The 22,482-nt window shown below is 41.5% G+C and overlaps 1 protein-coding gene across 1 annotated transcript in view; it reads left to right on the forward strand.

Moving 5' to 3' along the window:
• cct6a (chaperonin containing TCP1, subunit 6A (zeta 1)) overlaps positions 1-14,401 on the forward strand; it is a 37,645-nt gene extending 23,244 nt beyond the window's left edge. Inside the window, exons 10-14 of the mRNA XM_073053870.1 lie at positions 3,431-3,578; positions 5,936-6,069; positions 10,121-10,223; positions 10,625-10,697; positions 13,994-14,401. Coding sequence (XP_072909971.1) covers positions 3,431-3,578; positions 5,936-6,069; positions 10,121-10,223; positions 10,625-10,697; positions 13,994-14,066 — 531 coding nt within the window. The 3' untranslated portion in view covers positions 14,067-14,401. The remainder of the gene's footprint in view (positions 1-3,430; positions 3,579-5,935; positions 6,070-10,120; positions 10,224-10,624; positions 10,698-13,993) is intronic.
• Positions 14,402-22,482: the final 8,081 nt, after the last annotated feature.

Consider the following 22,482-nt stretch of genomic DNA (forward strand, 5'->3'; position numbering starts at 1 on the left):
GTCCAATGTTGTTTGTCATATACATTAATGATCTGGATGATGGGGTGGTAAATTGGATTATTAAGTATGCAGATGATACTAAGATAAGTGGTGTGGATAATGAAGTAGATTTTCAAAGCTTGGAGAGAGATTTAGGCCAGTTAGAAGGGTGGGCTGAAAGATGGCAGATGGAGTTTAATGCTAATAAGTGTGAGGTGCTACATTTTGGTAGGAATAATTAAAATAGGACATACATGGTAAATGGTAAGGGCATTGAAGAATGCAGTAGAACAGAGTGATCTAGGAATAATGGTACATAGTTCCCTGAAGGTGGAATCTCATGTGGATAGGGTGATGAAGAAAGCTTTTGGTATGCTGGCCTTTATAAATCAGAGCATTGAATATAGGAATTGGGATGTAATGTTGAAATTGTACAAGGCATTGGTGAGGCCAAATTTGGAGTATAGTGTACAGTTCTGGTCACCGAATTATAGGAAAGATGTCAACAAAATGGAGAGAGAAGATTTACTAGAATGTTACCTGGGTTTCAGCACCTGAGTTACAGAGAAAGATTGAACAAGTTGAGTCTTTATTCTTTGGAGAGTAGAAGGTTGAGGGGGGACTTGATAGAGGTATTTAAAATTATGGTGGGGATAGATAGAGTTGACGTGGATAGGCTTTTTCCATTGAGAGTAGGGGAGATTCAAACAAGAGGACATGAGTTGAGAGTTAGGGGGCAAAAGTTTAGAGATCACAAGGAGGAATTTCTTTACTCAGAGTGGTAGCTGTGTGGAACGAGCTTCCAGTAGAAGTGTTGAATTTCCCCATGGGGATGAATAAAGTATCTATCTATCTATCTATCTATCAGAAGCAGGTTCAATATTGTCATTTAAAGTAAAATTGGATAGGTATATGGACAGGAATGGAGGGTTATGGGTTGAGTGCAGGTCGGTGGGCCTACGTGAGAGTAAGCATTTGGCACAGACTAGAAGGGCCGAGATGGCCTGTTTCCATGCTGTAATTGCTACATGGTTGTATAAAGCAACAATATAAACAGTAATAGCAGATTACTAAAGACTGTTCTTTTTCCTGTTCAGACGGTGTTGTCTACATTCTTTAGAAAGGTATTAATATCAATTTGCTGATAATATTGTGACACAGTTGTATGAATCATGAGCAGGAAGAGGCTGTTCGTTCATATAACAGAAATCCTAGGTTGAATTTTTTTTTTGGTAACCTTATTTCTGAATACAGCCATAGCCATTTATCACGTGTTGAAGATCTAACTCTGCCTGAAAAAAATACTTAAAAGGCTCTGATTCCAGTGGTCTTGAAGAGTTCCAAAACCTTTTGACTCTCTCTTGGAAGAAAATATTACATCTGTCTAATTACATACTTTTAAACAGTGACTCCCACTTTGCCTTGAGGAAATGGGTCATATCTACCTGTGTTTTACTTAAGTCCCATCTCAGTATTCTAAAGTCCAGCATGTCATCTGCACGTTTCTAAATGATGATAAGGTCACTGCCATTCATAGGTTTTGAATGCTGAGTCTGGCTATAGATTCAAACCTTAATTTGGATCTAGAATCGGGTTTAATATCACTGGCATATGTTGGGAATTTTTTTCCTTTTGTGGCAAAGCAGTAATAGTGTTCGTGGGTTCATTGTTCATACAGAAATCTGATGGCAGAAGGGAAGAACCTGCTCCTGAAGAAGCGTGTGTCTTCAGGCTCATACCCTCCTCCTCAATGGTAGCAATGAGAAGGGGGCATGTCCTGGATGATGAATGCTGTCTTTTTGAGGCATCGCCTTTTGAAAGTGTTCTAAATGCTGGGAAGGCTAGTGCTCATGGTGGCTTTGGCTGACTTGACAACTTTCTGCAGCTTGTGCAGTGGTCCTCCGTATCATGAGTTGATGCAACCAGTTAGAATGCTCTCCACGGTGCATCTGTAGAAAGCTGCCGAGTGTCTGTGGTGATAGATCAATTCTCCTCAAACTCCTTATGAAATATAACTTGCAGTTGTGCCTTCTTGTAATTGCATCAGTATGTTGGGTTCAGGATAAATCCTCAGATGTTGACGCCCAGGAACTTGATACTGCTCACTTTATCAGTTGCTGATTCCTCAATGATGACATGTGTGTGTTGGTGTCGTCAGTCATTTGGCCAAATTTACAGTTACCCTTTCAGTTGTGCCCAGCCACACAATTGTGGGTATAGACAGATTAGGGTGGTGGGTTAAACATGCATCCCTGAGTGTCGATTGTCATGAGGAGGAGATGATATTTCTGATCTGCATAGACTGTGGTCTCACACTGAAGAAGTCAAGCATTCCGTTACAGAGGACCAGTTTTTGGAGCTTTGTTGATTAGAACTTGAGGGTATGATTTTGTTGAAAGCTGACCTGAATAAACAGCAGCCTGACGTAGGTATTATTGTTGTCCAGGTGATCCAAGGCTCAGTGGAGAGATACGTGAGATTGCATCAGCTGTTGAGGTGATAGCAAATTGTGGTGAGTCCAGGTCCTTGCTTAGGCAGACGTTGCAACCTCTCAAAGCACCTCATCACAGTAGATGTGAGTTCCACTGGACCATAGTTGTTGAATTGGCTCACCCTGCTCTTCTTGGGCACTAGAATGATTGTTGTCCTTTTGAAGCAGTTCAGTTGTAAGCCTCTGACTACAGCAGTAAGAGATTGAAGATGTCCTTGAACATTGGTTGGTAAAGGTTTTCAGACCCATACCAGGCCTGGTGCCTTGTGGAGAGTTTACCCTCTTGAAGGATGTTCTGATGTTAGCCTTTTAGACAGATTACAGGACACTGCAGGGATTCGCAAAGGTGTAGTTTTATTCTCCCTTTCAAAGTGTGTATAAAAGGCTTTGAGCTCATTTGGGAGTGAAGTAATAAAACCTGCCAGAGCTAACATGCACCCAATTCTGTCTCTAACCTCAATCGGAACTGTGTTTTCACCCTTGAAATCACCTTCTGTAGGTCCTACCTGAACGACTTGTATAGATCTGGATCACCAGTTTTGAATGCCACCGATTTAGCCATTTAGCAGACTATGAATCTCCTGGTTCATCCATGACTTTGAATTTGGGTATATCCAGTATGTTCTCAAAGGCACGCTCACCTACAAAGGTCTTCATTGAATCTGAAACAACTGTCATTCAGGCTTGAAGATGAGTTCTGGGATATTGTCCATTCCACTGACTCAAAGCAATCCTGTAAATTAGAGGATGTGACCTTGGTTGTACTATTGAAGAAGACATGCTAAATTGTCACTTGGATGTGGTGTAAAGCTCATTTTCTCATTTACATGCTTTGAAGAATTGTAATCAGTGAGGAGGGAAGACGTGTGTCATGAATTCTTGGTTAATTTTTGTAAATCTTATTGTGTTGGGATTCAGATTTTGTATTGTAGTAAAATTTGACTTTTTTTATATACACAGGGTGAAGAAAAGTTTACCTTTGTTGAACAATGTGACAATCCACGGTCAGTGACACTGCTTCTGAAGGGTCCAAACAAGCACACTTTAACACAAATCAAAGATGCCGTGCGAGATGGCCTGCGTGCAGTAAAGAACGCAATTGAGGATGGCAAGTAATTTTAATTTACATGAATGTAGGAATCTTAAATGGGAGTTTGCAATTGATCTTCATTGGAATGGTTAACTTGAATGAGTCTCGAATCAATATTGTCTCATGAACTTTCAAGCAAGTTTAAATAACTAAATCGTATGTATAGTAGGTTATAAAGATTATACTAAAGGCCATGCTAATCAAAGAGCTATCCAGCCTAATTGTTTTACTCTTGGTGCATTAGATTGCAGGCTAGACCATTCACTACTTTAAATATGACAACATTTTCTACTCTTTCAGACAATAATTATTGACTTACAGTTCTTTGAAAACACTTATCTTCACCAAACCTTTAATCTTGCCTATTAATTTACATAAATTTTCTCCTGGTTTGTGTTTTGGAAACAAATTGGTTCTTACATTTCATTGTGTCTTTGCCTGTCAGTTTTTAGACAAAAATTAAATATTCCTTGAGACTATTGAGAATAAATTAACTCTATTCAACCTTTCCTGTCGGATAAAATTCTTGTGTTTAAATCACTTTTTGCATTCAAATCAATTTGTAACTATCCTGTACTTTGTACATTTCTAGCATAACCTGTTTTATTGTCACATTTAAAAATAACACGCAGATAATTTGCTGTCCATTGCTTATTGCTTCTGATGAAAAATTCTTGAATCCAACTTGCCACTGTTCCTTGAATACTTTTTTGATTAGTTTGCAACACAAGAGCCTTGGCTGTCCAGATAATTTCAAGCTTTTTCATATCAAACATGTTAACTTGGTTGGGACTACTTGACCCATCGTGTCTGCTGGTTGACAGTTACCCATCAGTTATCCTGCAGGTCAACAAACCTCAATTACATTTCCGTGTACAATTAGAATTTGAGAATTTTTCCTATCCCCACCTTGGGCAGTAATTTCCAGTCTACCTACCACTTTCTGGGTGTTGGTGGTGGTACTTTTATATCTCACTCTTGATCTTTCTAACACTTACTTTAAACCTATCCCTCTAGCTTTTGACTTCCCTGCTGAGAACAGAAGGTCTTTCCTATTTGTCAGCCCCCCTCATAATTTTATACAGTCAGCCCTCCTTATCTGCAGGGGATTGGTTTTGGGACCCCTCACAGATAACAAAAAACGTGAATACTCAAGCCGGTGGACTTTAGGACCCGGCAGAGCTCGGGACCAGCCGCCTGCAGTGTTTCTGTTCAGTTGACAAAATGATCACGATTGAAAACAAAGTGGAAATAATAAAGTGATCGGAAAGAGGTAAAACACCATCAGTCATTGGAAAACCGTTAGGCTACAGTCGGTCAATGATCGGAACAGTTTTAAAGGATAAAGTGAGAATAATGGAGTGTGCCCCAATGAAAGCTACAATTATTACTAAGCAATGCAGTGGTTTAATTATTGAAATACGTACATTTCTTAAGTGTTATCTGCATAGAAAGGTAAAATATATACTAAGACAAACGTTTGACTAACTGACACTAAATAATACTGGATGTACCTGTTCCGACTTACAGAACTTCCGGGATTTTTTTTTTGATTCCCGATCCGTGGTAACCTATGTATATCCTCCTGTATACTTTAAATCATCTCTAGATTACTTATAATTCTTAATACAGTGTAAATGCTATGTAAATAGTTGTTACACTGTATTGTTTAGGGAATAATGACAAGATAAAAAAAAGTGTACATGCTCAAACAAGTGCTGGAGAGAGAACTTCCGTCTTTTCCTGATCTGCGGTTGGTTGAATCCGCACATGCGGAACCCGCGGATAAGGAGGGCCGACTGTACATCTTGGAAATCTGTTTTCACTGATTTTGTTTTTCTTTCTTCTTTCCTGTATTAACTGGAAAGTTGAATGACAAAAGCTGGTCTGAATATCTTAAATTTATATGCATCATTTAAATGCCTCTCCATCCCCTTCATTCTAAAGAGACAAAGGCAGATGGGGTGCTTTTTAGTAGAATTTCTGCAGGGCAGTTAAATTAAAATACAATGGTGTACAATTATAATCATGTTGGAGATTGCACAAGTACTCTTGACAAGGCTCACAGGATGATGGTGCCTGAGAATGTTCTGATGGCAGAAACCTTCACCTGAAGAGCTGTGAACAACAATGCCTTTCTTGGCACTGTACTGGAAACCGCTTTCAGATTTTGTTTACTTTGTCTAATAAGCAAGTTGCTGTGGCATTTTCATTGTGCCACATTCACTTTCTCAGTGGTATTGTTTCAAAAATTTAAAACAGCATAATTAAACATTGAGGCATTTGGTGAGCCAATTTTCCCATATTTGTAATTTTGTATTAAAACTTCAATTAGAATAAAGTGATAGCAAAATCACTTTAACTTTGTCTTATAGGATGTGTAGTGCCAGGTGCAGGTGCATTTGAAGTTGCCGTAGCAGATGCTTTGATCAAACACAAGCCCAATGTAAAGGGCAGAGCACAATTGGGAGTGCAAGCATTTGCAGATGCTCTGTTAGTTATTCCCAAGGTAAGAACCTTTTAGACATTGTATGTCTGAATATATTTTCAAATGCAGTTATTTTTCAGGGAACTTGGATTGCATTAGTTCTGCATTAAATTGGAATTGTTCTTCCTGACATGACAGGATTATTATTTACTATACACACAAAATGCTGGAGGAACTCTGCAGGCATCTATGGAAGGGAATAAGAAGTCAATGTTTCAGGACAAACCCTTCTGGACTGAAAGGGAAGGGGGAAAAAAACCAGAAGAAAGTGGGGGGAGGGGAAGGAGGACAGGTGATTGGTGGGGGGGGGAGAGAATGAAGTGAGAACAATGGAGGTGAACATAGCACATTGCAGGCCCTTCGGCCCACAATGTTGTGCCAACCCTCAAACCCTGCCTCCCATATAACCCCCCACCTTAAATACCTCCATATACCTGTCTAGTAGTCTCTTAAACTTCACGAGTGTATCTGCCTCCACCACTGATTCAGGCAGTGCATTCACGCACCAACCATACTGAGTGAAAAACCTTCCTCTAAATTCCCCTTGAACTTCCCTCCCCTTACCTTAAAGCCATGAGCAGTGATGCCCTGCGGAAGAGGCGCTGGCTGTCCACTCTGTCTATTCCTCTTAATATCTTGTACACCTCTATCATGTCTCCTGTCATCATCCTCTACAAAGAGTAAAGCCCTAGCTCCCTTAATCTCTGATCATAATCCATACTCTTTAACCCAGACAGCATCCTGGTAATCTCCTCTGTACCCTTTCCAATGCTTCCACATCCTTCCTGTAGTGAGGCGACCAGAACTAGACACAGTACTCCAAGTGTGGCCTAACTAGAGTTTTATAGAGCTGCATCATTACATCGAGTCTCTTAAACTCTATCCCTCGACTTATGAAAGCTAACACCCCATAAGCTTTTTTAACTGCCCTACCTACCTGTGAGGCAACTTTCAGGGATCTGTGGACATGTATCCCCAGATACCTGTGCTCCTCCACACTACCAAGTATCCTGCCATTTACTTTGTACTCTGCCTTGGAGTTTGTCCTTCCAAAGTGTACCACCTCACACTTCTCCGGGTTGAACTCCATCTGCCACTTCTCAGCCCATTTCTGCATCCTATCAATGTCTCTCTGCAATCTTCGACAATCCTCTACACTATCTACAACACCACCAACCTTTGTGTCGTCTGCAAACTTGCCAACACACCCTTCTACCCCCTCATCCAGGTCGTTAATAAAAATCACAAAAAGTAGAGGTCCCAGAGCAGATCATTGTGGGACACCACTAGTCACAACCCTCCAATCCAAATGTACTCCCTTCACCACGATCCTCTGCCTTCTCCAGGCAAGCTAATTCTGAATCCACCTGGCCAAACTTCCCTGGATCCCATGCCTTCTGACTTTCTGAATAAGCCTACCATGTGGAACCTTGTCAAATGCCTTACTAAAATCCATGTAGGTCACATCCACTGCACTACCCTCATCTATATGCCTGGTCACCTCCTCAAAGAACTCTATCAGGCTTGTTAGACACGATCTGCCCTTCACAAAGCCATGCTGACTGTCCTTGATCAGACCATGATTCTCTAAATGCCCATAGATCCTATCTCTAAGAATCTTTTCCAACAGCTTTCCCACCACAGACGTAAGGCTCACTGGTCTATAATTACCCATACTATCCCTACTACCTTTTTTGAACAAAGGGACAATATTCGCCTCCCTCCAGTCCATCGGTACCATTCCCGTGGACAACAAGGACATAAAGATCCTAGCCAACGGCTCAGCAATGTCTTCCCTTGCCTCGTGGAGCAGCCTGGGAAATATTCTGTCAGGCCCTGGGGACTTAACCGTCCTAATGTATTTTAACAACTCCAACACCTCCTCTCCCGTAATATCCAAATGCTCCAGAACATCAGCCTCACTCATATTGTCCTCACCGTCATCAAGTTCCCTCTCATTGGTGAATACAGAAGAGAAGTATTCATTGAGGACCTCGCTCACTTCCACAGCCTCCAGGCACATCTTCCCACTTTTATCTCTAATTGGTCCTACCTTCACTCCTGTCATCCTTTTGTTCTTCACATAATTGAAGAATGCCTTGGGGTTTTCCCTTACCCTACTTGCCAAGGCATTCTCATGCCCCCTTCTTGCTCTTCTCAGCCCCTTCTTAAGCTTCTTTCTTGCTACCTTATATTCCTCAATAGACCCATCTGATCCTTGCTTCCTAAACCTCACGTATGCTGCCTTCTTCCACCTGACTAAATTTTTCACCTCACTTGTCACCCATGGTTCCTTCACCCCACCATTCTTTATCTTCCTCACCAGGACAAATTTATCCCTAACATCCTGCAAGAGATCCTTAAACATCGATCACATGTCCATAGTACATTTCCCTGCAAAATCATCATCCCAATTCACACCCACAAGTTCTAGCTTTATAGTCTCATAATTTGCCCTTCACCAATTAAAAATTTTCCTGTCCTCTCTGATTCTATCCTTTTCCATGATAATGCTAATGGGGAGGGAGCGGTAATCACTGTCCCCCAGATGCTCACCCACTGAGAGATCTGTGACCTGACCCAGTTTGTTACCTAATACTAGATCTAGTATGGCATTGGCCCTAGTCGGCCTGTCAACATAGTGTGACAGGAATCAGTCCTGCCCCATCTAAACCCTTGGAATATGCAGAGGATGTGAAGTGCTGAAGAACAAAGAATTTGACACGAGGAGTGGACCATGGGAGAAAGGGAGTGAGGAGGTCAACAGACTCTCATTGTCTATCACTCAATGACTGTTACTCATGGATAGGTGAGGAGTAGAGAGCCCGAATGATGTAAGGAAAAAAGGGGGAGAAATCATTGGAAACTAGAGAAAACAATGTTCATGCTGACAGGTTGGAGGCTACCCAGATGGAGTATGAGGTGTTATTCCTCCAACCTGAATGTGGCCTCATTATGACAGTTGTGAAGGCCATGGGCCAACATGTCAGAATTGGGGATGGAATTAAAACTGGTGGCCACTGGGGAAACTTGTCTTTTGTGGCGGATGGAGAAATGGTACTCAATGAATCCTTCTCCCAATCTATGTCAGACCTCAGAAATGTAGAGGAGGCCACACTGAGAGTGCTGGATATAGTAGACCCACTTGCTGGAATAGTCATTTCATCTGAAAGGACTCTTTTAGGGTGATGGAAGTAATTTAGGGCTAGGTGTAGTACTTGTCCCACTTGCGGGCTGCTGTGCCGTAAGTTAAGGATTGTTCACAGATCTGATAGAAGTAAGCCTTGCACACACAATGCTGCAAACAACACACTTTATTGATAAAGTTACAACAAATGGTACTTGGAACAGCGCCTGAGTCCGTTAAACTGCAGCGCCCCATTCCAATTGGTCCACAGTGTCAGTCGCAACCTAACCTGTGGTGAGCCTAAATCCAAGAGACCTCACCCACCTGTGTGTTCATTGGCCAGTTCTCCACCCCTACCTGGGTCGATCATTTGTTCAGTTCGACCCATCGTGGATCATTGCCTCGGGCACTCCAGGCTCAGGTCTGCAGAGACAATAGCTTGGTTACCTAGCACCCAGGCCACCCTTCCCCTGCACATCACAATTGTTCCTTGCACTCTGGCTGACATTTTGAATTTTATTACACAGGCGGAATGATTGGACAAGGGAGTCGTGTAGAGAGTGTAAGCCCTATGGAAAACAGAGGTAGGGAGGGAATGAAGTATTTAGTGCTAGGATCCTGTTTAAAAATTGCAGGTTATGGGGAATGATGTGCTGGATGTGTGGAGGCTCATGGGATGGGAGTAAGAACAAGGGGTGATGCAAGTGAGGATGGCATCAATGGTAGAGCAAGGGAAAGTCTTATTTAAAGAAGTTGGATGTCTCAGATACTCTGGAATTAATTGCTATAAATATATTTTAAAGTAATTAAGGAATGTGCATAATATTGCACTTAGTGTTCTTTTCTGTGTTTAGCTGCTCTTTTCTGTTCTTGTCATCCTTTTAATCTCTGCAAGATATGGCTTTGATATATTTGTACAGCAAATAATTAGCCACTGTTTTTCAGATACTTGCACAGAACTCAGGGTATGACCCTCAGGAGACACTTGTAAAAATCCAGACAGAATACTCCAAGTGCAGTCAACTTGTTGGAGTAGACTTAAATACTGGTAAGTAAGCACGTGGGTCAGCAGGTTAATTGCTCCTTGTGTGTAGGTGAATGATGGGCTGGGTGGGGGAAATGGGAGGACAGTTGACAGAACATAGAATGAGATTAATGTAAATTGGGCTATAGGGCTTGTTTCTCACATTATGGAGAACTGATGTAATATATCTACAATAAAATGCTTGATGTAGTGTCCTGATACTTTCAACTATTTTTTGAAATTTGCTTTGACTAAGTAATTTAAATTCAAGTTTAATGGAAAGGTTCAGTGACTTTGAATCAAATTTGGGAATATGTGACTAGCTTGTGGGTAATTTGTTAGAATGGATAAGTTGCAACAAGGGGCCTGTTTCTGTGCTGTCAGATTAGATGACACTGTGAATGAGTATCTGTTTGATTCATCAGGTGAACCAATGCTGGCTGGAGAAGCTGGAGTTTGGGACAATTATAATGTCAAAAAGCAGTTGCTTCATTCATGGTAAGAGACGAAGAAATAAACCTGGTTTTGTCGTGGTCTATTTTGGTATTACTGACTTCTGTGTATGAGCATTCAAGTGTTGAGGTACTGTCAGTGCTCATTATTTCAGAATTAGGAAATTTTGTCCCTCCACAAAATTACATAATCTTTGGCTGTATATTTGTCCACAATGTGCACCGTATTGACAACACTTTGACCTATCTAATTCATGCTTTGTAAAAGTTGGTTGTTATTTCTCCACTTTTGTTGCACACAGGAAAGATGTGAATTTGTTTTGGGATTCTCATGGCATTGGATAAATTGAAAAAGCTTTGACTTGGAGAAATTAGACTTGCTAACTTGTTTGGGTTTAGAGTTTATAATCCCAGGGTATGTTAATAGGTAAATTTTAATTTACTGTAGAAGCTGAATCTTGCTGTCATTTTCAGTTTGTTCAGGTTATTCTTCACTGGAAGTGGTTATCACAGCATGAAGCTTTTACTTATTAATCTAAAGCCATTTCCAACATGTGTGGTTTGCAAAAGGTAAATGTTCAGGAGTTGGAAACGAAGTGTTAATTGGATAGGCTGCATCCCTCGGTGAGGTCTCCTGACAGAAAAACATAATAGACAGTACTTACTGTATCCTTGACTTAACTACAAGAAGGTTTGAAAGATTGAACATAGAACAATACAGTGCAGAAGCAGGCTGTGTATCATAATATTGTGCTAAATTAAACCAGTGATACTTAATCTCTTCTGCTTGCATGTGGTCCATATCATTCCATTTTCTGCATATTCATCTGCCTATCAAAGGGCATCTCCAATACCTAAGCAAATCTGTCAACACCACCAGCCCTAGCATTTACCATCCTGGAAACAAAAAAAAAAATGCCCCCACAATCTCCTCTGAATGTTTCCCCTCTCAATTTTATAAACTATCCATTCAACTCTTGGTCTCTGCTGCTCTGAAGAAAGCACCCTAAATTTGTCCAACCTCTATATATAGCACATGCCCTCTAATCCAGACAGCATCCTGAGAAACCTCTTATGCACTCTGTCCAAAGCTTTTGCATCCTTATTCAGGATTTAATGAAACACACCAAATGTGCCCTAACCAGTTATGAAGTTGCAACATAACTTCTTGACTCCTATCGTCTTGTGTGGCTGCTTTCAGGGAGCTATGAGCTTGCACCACAAAATCCTAATGCTGTTAATGGTCTTGCCATTAACAGTGTTCTGTACCAGAGTGACTTCTCATGTGCAGTTCCTCATGCGTGCTTGGATTAAGCTCTGTCCACCATATCTGTAAGCCATCATATCCTGAAGCAATCTTCTATACTATCCACAATACCATCAATCTGTCATCTGCAAACTTACCAACCCACCCATCCACATTTTCATCCAAGTCATTTACCACAAAACAGCAAAAGTCCCAGTATGGATCCCTGTGGAACACACTATAATCATATAACAATTACAGCACGGAAACAGGCCATCTCGGCCCTTCTAGTCCGTGCCAAACGCTTACTCTCACCTAGTCCCACTGACCCACACTCAGCCCATAACCCTCCATTCCTTTCCTGTCCATATACCTATCCAATTTTGCTTTAAATGAAAATACCGAACCTGCCTCTACCACTTCTACTGGAAGCTCATTCCACACAGCTACCACTCTCTGAGTAAAGAAATTCCCCCTCGTGTTACCCTTAAACTTTTGCCCCCTAACTCTCAACTCATGTACTCGTTTGAATCTCCCCTACTCTCAATGGAAAAATCCTATCCATGTCAACTCTTATCTATCCCCCTCATAATTTTAAATACCTCTATCAAGTCCCCCCTCAACCTTCTACTCTCCAAAGAATAAAGACCTAACTTGTTCAGCCTTTCCCTGTAACTTAGGTGCTGAAACCCAGGTAACATTCTAGTAAATCTTCTCTGTACTCTCTCTATTTTGTTGACATCTTTCCTATAATTCGGTGACCAGAACTGTACACGATACTCCAAATTTGGCCTTACCAACGCCTTGTACAATTTTAACATTACATCCCAACTCCTATACTCAATGCTCTGATTTATAAAGGCCAACATACCAAAAGCTTTCTTCACCACCCTATCCACTTATCAAGGACCTCCATCCAGAATAAGATCTGTTGACCACTACCCTCCACCTTGTATGGGCTACCCAGTTCTTAATCAAAACTACCAAGTCACTCTGATAAATTCCATATATCTTAATCTTCTGGATGAGTATACCAAGGAAGACCTCGCCTTACAAAAATCTACGTGGACAACATCCACAGCTCCATCCTCATTGAACACCTTGGTCAATTGGAATCATGTTGAACTGCATTCTGTAAAAGGTTATCTGAATCTGCTGTGGGCGGTATCTTTTTATATCCAAAGGAATGAACACTGGTGAATAAATAGAGATGCCTAGTTCAACCTTGAAGTCTTAAGTTTTTCATCCTATTCGCTCTCACCAAAGGATATGTTAGGCTATCTATGTAAAACATGTTTAAACAATACTTTTAAATTGAATCTTAAGATGTAGAAGTTCTGCCCCTCGTAGTGGACATTTTAAGAAATATTCAGAAGTTAACAGCAGAGATACCTTCAGTTTCTTAATAATGACCAACACTGAGTCTTAGCACTGATGCATGAGGAGGATTCATTTTGCTGAATCGACAGGCAACTAGTTTTTATTCAGCTGACACTTGTAGAAGAATCCTCTAACCTAAATGAGGCACACCATTGCTGTCTTCAAGCAGAACAGTTTAATCTACTTAGTTAACTGAGCAATTCATATTTTTCCTAACCAGCGGCATTTTGTAAGATGTCAAGGTTGTGCTGTTGCAATGGCAGTATTGATATTTAGGAAAAACACGACCTAGTTTCATGTTTCATTTGTTAGTGGATAGGGAGACAGCTTTTTCAGCTTTTGGTATGATCTGTCTGGTGAGTTGTCTCCAACATTTCTGTTTGCCCTCTCTGATTTTTCATGTTATGATTATTTATTAATCATATTTGCAGCTTAAATATTTGAAGGAATGTTCAAAAATATAGATTATTGTGGTTTGTTGGAGTAGATGATATTGATCGGAAATGCGCATGGTTCTGCACTTTAAACTGGGGCTTTAAGTTGCACACATCGAGACTGATAGTTGATGGGTATCCCTGCCTGGGGGCATACTTAGGGGTACATTAGTGCCAAAAACTATATCGTGGGTATTCTCATTCTTCAAGCAGCTAATTTTATTTTAATTGTCTGCAAATATTTTTGAACTGTTAATTTTTCTTTAAAATATTGTTTTTCAGTACTGTAATTGCCAGCAATATTCTTCTTGTTGATGAGATAATGCGAGCTGGAATGTCATCATTGAAGGGCTAAATGAAGAGTGGAGTCCGTTTGATAGCAGATTTTTCTGAGTCCAGCATATCATCCATAATGCAGCCGACTGAAGTTACTCCAAAATAAGTATAACTAACATTGAGGCTTTCCATTCTGTGGCTGTAAAAAAACAAATAAATAAATAAAAACAAAAAAAATAATAAATATATGCAGAAGCAAGGTGCGGTTTCACCAAATCTTTGAGCAGTAAGACATGCATTCATGTTTCATGGTTATTTATGATCAATTTTTGTATCTTACATTCAATTAAACAGTTTGGTTTCCTAATCTTTATATTCAAGCCCTCAATAAACTTAGTTGTTTTGCAAATGAAATTTGTGTATCTGTATGTGGTATACACTCTACAAGTTATAAGTTTCCCCCATCTCTTAAACAGGTTATTTAATGTATTGTTGCTGTTAGAGTAAGCATGCATGTGAGCTGTTCCATCCTCACTTTGTTCACCTATTGTACCAACCAGTGTGGAAGTTAATTCCAGTCAAGCCTTTTAAACAGAAGTGGTGTGATTATTAAATCACTTTTCCTGGGTCGAAATTCAAGATGTTCAATGTCATTTCCTGTACACAAGTGTAAAGGGCAATGGAATAATTGTTACTCCGGATCTGATGAAGCACAAAAAAACACAAAAGATAATCTCATAATAAGAGCAAAACACACACACACACACTGTTCATAAAGTGACACTAGATTATGCATGAGGTGACTGACAAACTAATGGTGGAGTTGGTGAGAAATGTTGATCAGCTTTACTGCTTGGTGAAAGTAATTCCACGAGTAGGGTGGGTGGGATCCTTTGATATGACTGGCCCTTCTCTGGTACCTTTCTGGGTATTTACCCTGGATGGCAGGTAAGCTGGTACTGGTGATCTGTTACAGTTTTGACAATCCATTACAGAGCCTTCCTTCTGCTGCAGTGTGGTTTCTGTACTAGGCAGTTATGCAGCTTGTCAGGGTGCACTCTACAGTGCATCTGTAGAATGATGTGAGCATGGATGTGCAAAGTCCAGCTCTCTTTAGCTTCCTCAGAAAGTAGAGGTGGTGGTGAGCTTTCTTGACCGTAGTATGTGTTCTGGGAGTATGAGAGGTTGTGTGTGTTGTGCACTTCCAGGAGTTTGAAGCTGCTTGCAGTTACTACTGCTGTGTCCCCAATGTAAAGAGGGGTGTGAGATCTCCTTAAGTTGATAACGACCTCCTTCCTCTTGTTGACATTAAGGAAGTTATTTGCCTGGCATCATGCTTAAAGCTCTTAATGCTATAAGGTTTAAGTAGAATTAAGCCCATTGATTTCATTACGGCTGATCTATTTTCCCTCTCAGCTCCAATTGCATGCCTTCTCCCTGTATCCCTTCGTGCCCTGACTAATCAAGAGTCTTATCAACCTCTACCATAAATATGCCCAATGACTTGGCCTTCACAGCTGCTTGTGGGAATGATTTCTACAGATTCAGCACTCTGGCTAAAGAAAATACCTCCTCATCTCTGCTCTAACAGACATCCTTTTCTATTCTGAGGTAGTGTCATCTGGTCTTGGTCTCGCCCACCATCAAAACATCCTTTCCACATCGACTATCTCGGCCTTTCAACATTCAACAGGTTTCAATGTGGTCATCCCTCATTTTTCTGAATTCCAGTGAATACAGGCCCAAAGCTATCAAACACTTTGAATATGACAAGCTGTTCAATCCTGGAATCAGTTTTGTAAACCTCCTTTGACCCTGTCCAAAGACAGCCCATCCTTTCTTAGATAAGGGGCCCAAAACTGCTCACAATATTCCAAGTGAGTCCTCACCAGTGCTTTATAAAGACCTAACATTGCTCTCAAAATGAATGTTAACATCACATTTGTCTTCCTCGCCACCATCTTAACCTGCAAATTAACATTTAGGGAATCCTGCATGAGGACTCCCAAGTTCCTTTGCACCTCAGGTTTTTGAATTTCCTCTCCATTAAGAAAATAGTCTACACTTACATTCCTTCTACCAAAATGTATTATCATACATTTTGCAACAAGTATTCCATCTGTCACTTCTTTGCCCATGCTCCTAATCTGTCTTAAGTCCTTCTGTAGTGCCTCTACTTCCTCAAAAGTACCTGCCTTGCCACCTATCTTCATAACGTTTGCAAACTTGGACACAAAGTTATCAATTCTGTCTCCAAGATGTGGTCCCAACACCAACCTCTAGAACATCACTGGTCAACAGCAGCCAATCAGAAAAGGCTACCTTTATTTCCACTCTGCCTCTTACCGATCAACCAATACTCTACCCAATATAGTATCTTTCCTGTAATACTATGGACTTTTATCTCATTAAGCAGCTTCATTTGCAGCACCTTACAAAGGCCTTCTGAAAATTCAAGCACAACATCCACTGCTCTTTTGTCAGTCCTTGTTAATTCTTCAAAGAAATCCAACAGATTTGTCAGGCAAAATTTTCCCCTAGGGAAACCATGTTGACTGTGGCCTATTTTATCTTGTGCCTCCAAGTACCCCCATACCACATCCTTAACGATCACAGCTTCCCAACCACTGAGGTCAGACTAACAAGCCTATAAATTTTCTTCTTTCTGACTCTGAAGAAAGGGGTGATGTTAGCAAATTTCCAGTCTAATGAAAAATAGAAAACCTACAGCACACTACAGGCCCTTCAGCCCACAATGCTGTGCCGAATCAATTGATTCTTGAAAGCACATTACTCTTCCACCACCTCTCTGTGGGCAGTCTCATTGTTCATGAGCCCCACCACTGTCATGTCATCAGCGACCTTGACAATGTGATTACTTGGGTGTTCAACTGCACAGTTATGTGTGAGCAGAGTGTTCAGCAATGGGCTCACTGACACACATGCCTGGGGGTGGGGGTCACACGAGTTGAGGATGGAGTATTTGTGTATTCTGACTATGAGTTCTGTTTGCTAAGAAAGTCCACACCCAGTTGCACAATGATGTACAGTATTTAGACTAAGGAGCAGAAATTTGTTCACCAGGGTCTATGGGACAATAGTGTTGAATGCTGAACTGAAATCCAGAAACAGCATTCTGACATAAGTATCCTTGTTTTCTAGGTGTCAGGTCCAGGTTCATGACAGATTCAATGGCATCAGTAGTAGAGCGATCCAGTTGTTAAGCATATTGCTGAGTGGCCAATGTGGCAGGAATGGAGCTTTTGATATGTACCATTATCAGCATTCATAGCACTTCGTGTGATTGGCGTCAGTTCCAGTAGGTGGCAGTAGTTTAGTTCTGAAGGTACAGTTCTTTGACACAGGGATGATGGTGGCTGATTTGAAGCTTGTGGGGGCAGCAGCCTGGGGTGAGTGAAGTGTTGGAAGGTATCATTGAGCTAGTGCATATGCTCCCTTGCCTGGGATGTTGTCTGGCCAGGCCATCTTACAAGGATTGACTACAGAATTCTTATGTCTGCTGCTGTTACAGACAATGATTGTTCCCCTGGGGATGCAAGGTTGCTTTCATGGCTGGTATTGTGTTGCATTCCTTGAAGCGTACATAAATGGAATGGAATATTGGCCTTTATTACAAAGGGAATTGAGTACAAGAGCAAGGAAATCCTCTTGCATTTGTACAGAGCCCTGGTGAGACCACACCTGGAGTATTGTGTACAGTTTTGGTCTCCAGGGTTAAGGAAGGACATCCTGGCTGTAGAGGAAGCGCAGAGTAGATTCACGAGGTTAGTTCCTGGGATGTCTGGACTGTCTTACGTAGAGAGGTTAGAGAGACTGGGCTTGTACACGCTGGAATTAAGGAGGTTGAGAGGGGATCTGATAGAAACATATAAGATTATTAAGGGATTGGACAAGATAGAGGCAGGAAATATGTTCCAGATGCTGGGAGAGTCCAGTACCAGAGGGCATGGTTTGAGAATAAGGGGTAGGTCATTTAGGACAGAGTTAAGGAAAAACTTCTTCTCCCAGAGAGTTGTGGGGGTCTGGAATGCACTGCCTCGGAAGGTAGTGGAGGCCAATTCTCTGGATGCTTTCAAGAAGGAGCTAGATCGGTATCTTATGGATAGGGGAATCAAGGGATATGGGGACAAGGCAGGAACCGGGTATTGATAGTAGTTGATCAGCCATGATCTCAAAATGGCGGTGCAGGCTCGAAGGGCCGAATGGTCTACTTCTGCACCTATCGTCTATAAACGTTAAGAGTATTGGACGAAGGTATCACTGGCAAAGACAATGCCATTTTACCTTGCATAGTCTATAATGCACTAGACACCCAACCACATTCACTGGGGATTATTATCGGACAGGTGTTCTTTAATTTTTTTGTGCATACACAGCCTTTGCCCTCTTAATGCCTAAGAAGAGTCTTCTCTTGGCTGTTCTGAGAGCTGTAGTGTCACCAGACTGAAAAGCAGGTGTTCCATGTTGTTCTTGGACTACAGTTCAGCTTTCAACACCATAATTCCATCCAGACTAGACAGGAAGCTCGGAGACCTCCACATTGACCCTACCTTGTGCAGCTGGATCCTGGACTTGCTGTCAGATTGCCAGCAGGTGGTAAGAACGGGCTCCCTCACCTCCACTCCTCTGACTCTCAGCACAGGAGCCCCTCAGGGCTGTGTATTAAGTCCCCTCCTTTACTCCCTGTGTCGCCACCCACAGCTCTAATCTGCTAATTAAATTTACCAATGACACTACATTGATTGGCCTAATCTCAAACAATAACAAGGTGGCCTACAGGGAAGAAGTCATCTCTCTGACACTGGTGTCAGGAAAACAACCTCTCCCTCAATGTCGCAAAAACAAAGGAGCTGGTTGTGGATTACAGGAGGAATGGAGATGGGCTAACCCCTATTGATATCAAGGATCTAGAGGGTAAACAGCTTTAAGCTGCTGGGCATGCACATTACCAAGAACCTCACGTGGTCTGTGCACACCAGCTGTGTGGTGAAAAAGGTACAACAGTGCCTCTTTCACCTCAGGCGGTTGAGAAAGTTTGGTATGGGGCCCAAATCCTAAGAACTTTCTAAAGGGGCACAATTGAAAGCATCCTGACTGGCTGCATCACTTCCTCGTATGGGAACTGTACCTCCCTCAATCGCAGGTCTCTGCAGAGAGTGGTGCAGACAGCCCAGCACATCTATAGTTGTGAACTTCCCATGATTCAGGGTATTTACAAAGACAGGTGTGTAAAAAGGGCCCAAAGGATCATTGGGGACCCCAAGTCACCCCAGTCACAATCTATTCCAGCTGCTACCATCCAGGAAATGGTACCGCAGCATAAAAGCCAGGACCGACAGGCTCCAGGACAGCTGCTTCCACCAGGCCATTAGACGGATTAACTCATGCTGATTTTAGTGTATTTCTAGGTTACATTGACTGTTCTATTTATTATAAATTACTATGATTGCACATTACACACTTAGACGGAGACATAACATAAAGAGTTTTACTCATGAATGTGAAGGATGTAAGAAATAAAGTCAATTCAATTCAGGCTTTTAGTAGGGAGCACACGTCTGCCTTCACCAGGGGTTCTGGCTGAGCTGTGAGATGATTAGTCTTGAGGTACCAACATCACCTACACGCTTATTGACATAGCCGGTGACAAATCAGGCATATTCCTTGAGATCTGTGTCTTCAGTTTGTGGCAGCCTCCTTGAACATCTGCCAGTTAGTCCGTTCAAAATAGTGCTGGAGCATAGAAAATGCCTCATTAGGCCATACAGTGATGGTCCTCTTGACCGGTTTCTCCATTTTCAGCAGCGGTCAGTAAACTGGGATTAACATTATGGAGGTGTGGTCAGAGGCAAAGAAGAGGGTGTGGGGTGGATTTGGAAATACTGTATATAAACATATTTGTGCACCTGGTGGCCATGGTATTGTGTCAGTGGAATATGGGTAAAAGGTCCTGCGGTATAACACAACTGAAGTCTCCTGCAATTATGAAGAGACCGGCTGGATGCTTCTTTCAGATCAGTCAATCAGCATTTAGATATTTTGGAAGTTACGTTTAGTCTTCTTGAACCCTGTAGCTCTTTGTAAGCTAGCATTTTAGGAACATTAGTAGGTCAGCAGGTAATGTGTTAGTCAGTGGAAGTTAAAGTTTGGGTTTTAATTGCATGAAAATACTGACTACCTGACAATAGTGGTCAAGTTACCCTGATTGAAAATAATTTGAAACAGTATCTAATTTAAAAGTTTAGTGTAACATGACTGAAAGCAGCTGATATTCCTCCTTTTAATCTGAAAGACGAGGCTAAATTTCCTCTGAGAAGTTAGTAAATGTGCCTTCATTCTAGTTAGCTCAGTAGGGGAAGGGAGGGCCTGGTATTTAAATAGGAAGGTTATGAAATTAGAGGTTAACTAAGCCAGAGCAACACACACAAAGCACTGGAGGAACTCAGCAGGCCAGGCAGCATCTATGGAAAAGAGTAAACAGTTGACGCTTTGGGCCAAGACCCTTCATCAGGACTGGAAAAGAAGGGGGAAGAAGCCAGAGTAAGAAAGTGGGAGAGGGGAGGAAGAAGTATAAGGTGGCGGGTGAAAGATGAAACCAGGACAATTGGAGGGAGGTGAAGTTAAGAGCTGTGAAATTGATTGGTGAAATGGATAAAGGGCTGGAGAAGGGGGAATCTGATAGGAGAGAACAGAAGACCATGCCCTGGCATATTCTAGTCCTCTCAAAATGAATGCTAACATTGCATTTGCCTTCTTCACTACTGACTCAACTTACAAATTATTCTTTGCACCTCAGATTTTTGAATTTTCTCTCCATTTGGAAAATAGTCTGTTTTTATTCCTCCTATCAAAATGCATGACCAAACACTTCCTGACACTGTATTCCATTTGTCACATTCTCCTAATCTAAGTCTTTCTGTAGCCTCTCTGCTTCCTTAACACTACCTGTCCCTCCAACTATCTTTGTATTGTCCACAAAGTCATCATTTCTTTCATGCAAGTAAGTCATTGATGTACAATGCAGAAAGAAGCAGTCATAACACAAACCCCTGCAGAACACCAGTAGTCACTGGCAGCCAATTAGGAAGGGCTCCCTTTATTCCCACTATTTGCCTCCTGCTTATCAGCCTATGCTCTATCTTTGCTAGTATCTTTCCTGTAATATGATGGGTTTTTATCAAGTAGCCTCATGTGCAGTACTTTGTCAAAGGCCTTTTGATTGTACAAGTAGACCAATTCTCTTTTATCCATCCTGCTTGTTATTTCCTCAACAAATTCTGACAGATTTGTCAGGCAAGGTTTTCCCTTGCGGAAACCATGCTGACTTCGGCCTATTTTATCATGTTCCTCCAAGTATCCCGAAACCTCAATTGACTACAACATCTCAGAATGGCGGTGCAGGCTTGAAGGGCTGAATGGTCTACTTCTGCACCTATTGTCTATTGTCTTCCCAACCACTGAGGCCAGGTTAACAGGCCTATAACTTTCTTTCTTCTGCCTCCCTCCCTTCTCGAAGAGTGGCATGACATTTGCAATTTTCCAGTCCTCCGGAACCATTCTGGAATCTAGTGATTCTTGAAATATAAGTATTAATGCCTCCGCAATCTCTTCACCAACCTTTCAGAACTCTGGGGTGTAGTCCATCTAATCCAGGTGACTTATCTACTTTTAGACCTTGCAGTTTCCCAAGCACTCATTTCTGCCCCCTGACACCCTCAAATTTCTGGCATAGCGCTAGTGTCTTCCACGGAAAAGATTGATACAAAATACTTAAACAGTTTGTCCACCATTTCCTTGTCCCCCATTACTAGTGTCATTTTCTCGTGGTCCAATATCTACTCTCGCCCCTCTTTTTCTTTTTATAATTCTGCAAAAAGTTCAATATCCTCCTTGATATCTTTGGCTAGCTTACCTTCATAATTAATCTTTTCTCCACTTATGGCTTTTTAGTTGCCTTCTGTTGTTTTTTTTTAAAGTTTCCCAGTCCTCCAACTCACCACTAATTTTTGCTCTCATCTGCCCTCTCTTTGGCTTTTATGTTGGCTTTGACTTCCCTGGTCAGCCATGGTTACATCATCCTGCCTTTAGAATACTACTTCTTTGGGATGTACACTATCTATCCTGTGCCTTCTGAATTGCTCCCAGAAACTCCAGTCGTTGTTGCTCTGCTGTCATCCCTGCTAGTGTCCCCTTTCAATCAACTCTGGCCAGCTCCTCCCTCATTCTTTTGCAATTCCCTTTACTCCACTGTAGTACTAATACATCTGACTTAACTTCTCCCTCTCAAATTGCAGGATAAATTCTTTCACAATATGATCACTGCCTCCTAAGGGTTTACCTTAATCTCCCTAATCAAATCTAGTTCATTACAGAACACCCAATCCAGAATAGCTGATCCCCTAGTGGGCTTCATCACAAACTGCTCTAAAAAGCCATCTTGTAGGCATTTTAAATTTTCTTTTGGGATCTAGCAT

The sequence above is a fragment of the Hemitrygon akajei genome, chromosome 8 (assembly GCF_048418815.1).
Source record: "Hemitrygon akajei chromosome 8, sHemAka1.3, whole genome shotgun sequence".
In the NCBI taxonomy this organism is placed as follows: domain Eukaryota; kingdom Metazoa; phylum Chordata; class Chondrichthyes; order Myliobatiformes; family Dasyatidae; genus Hemitrygon; species Hemitrygon akajei.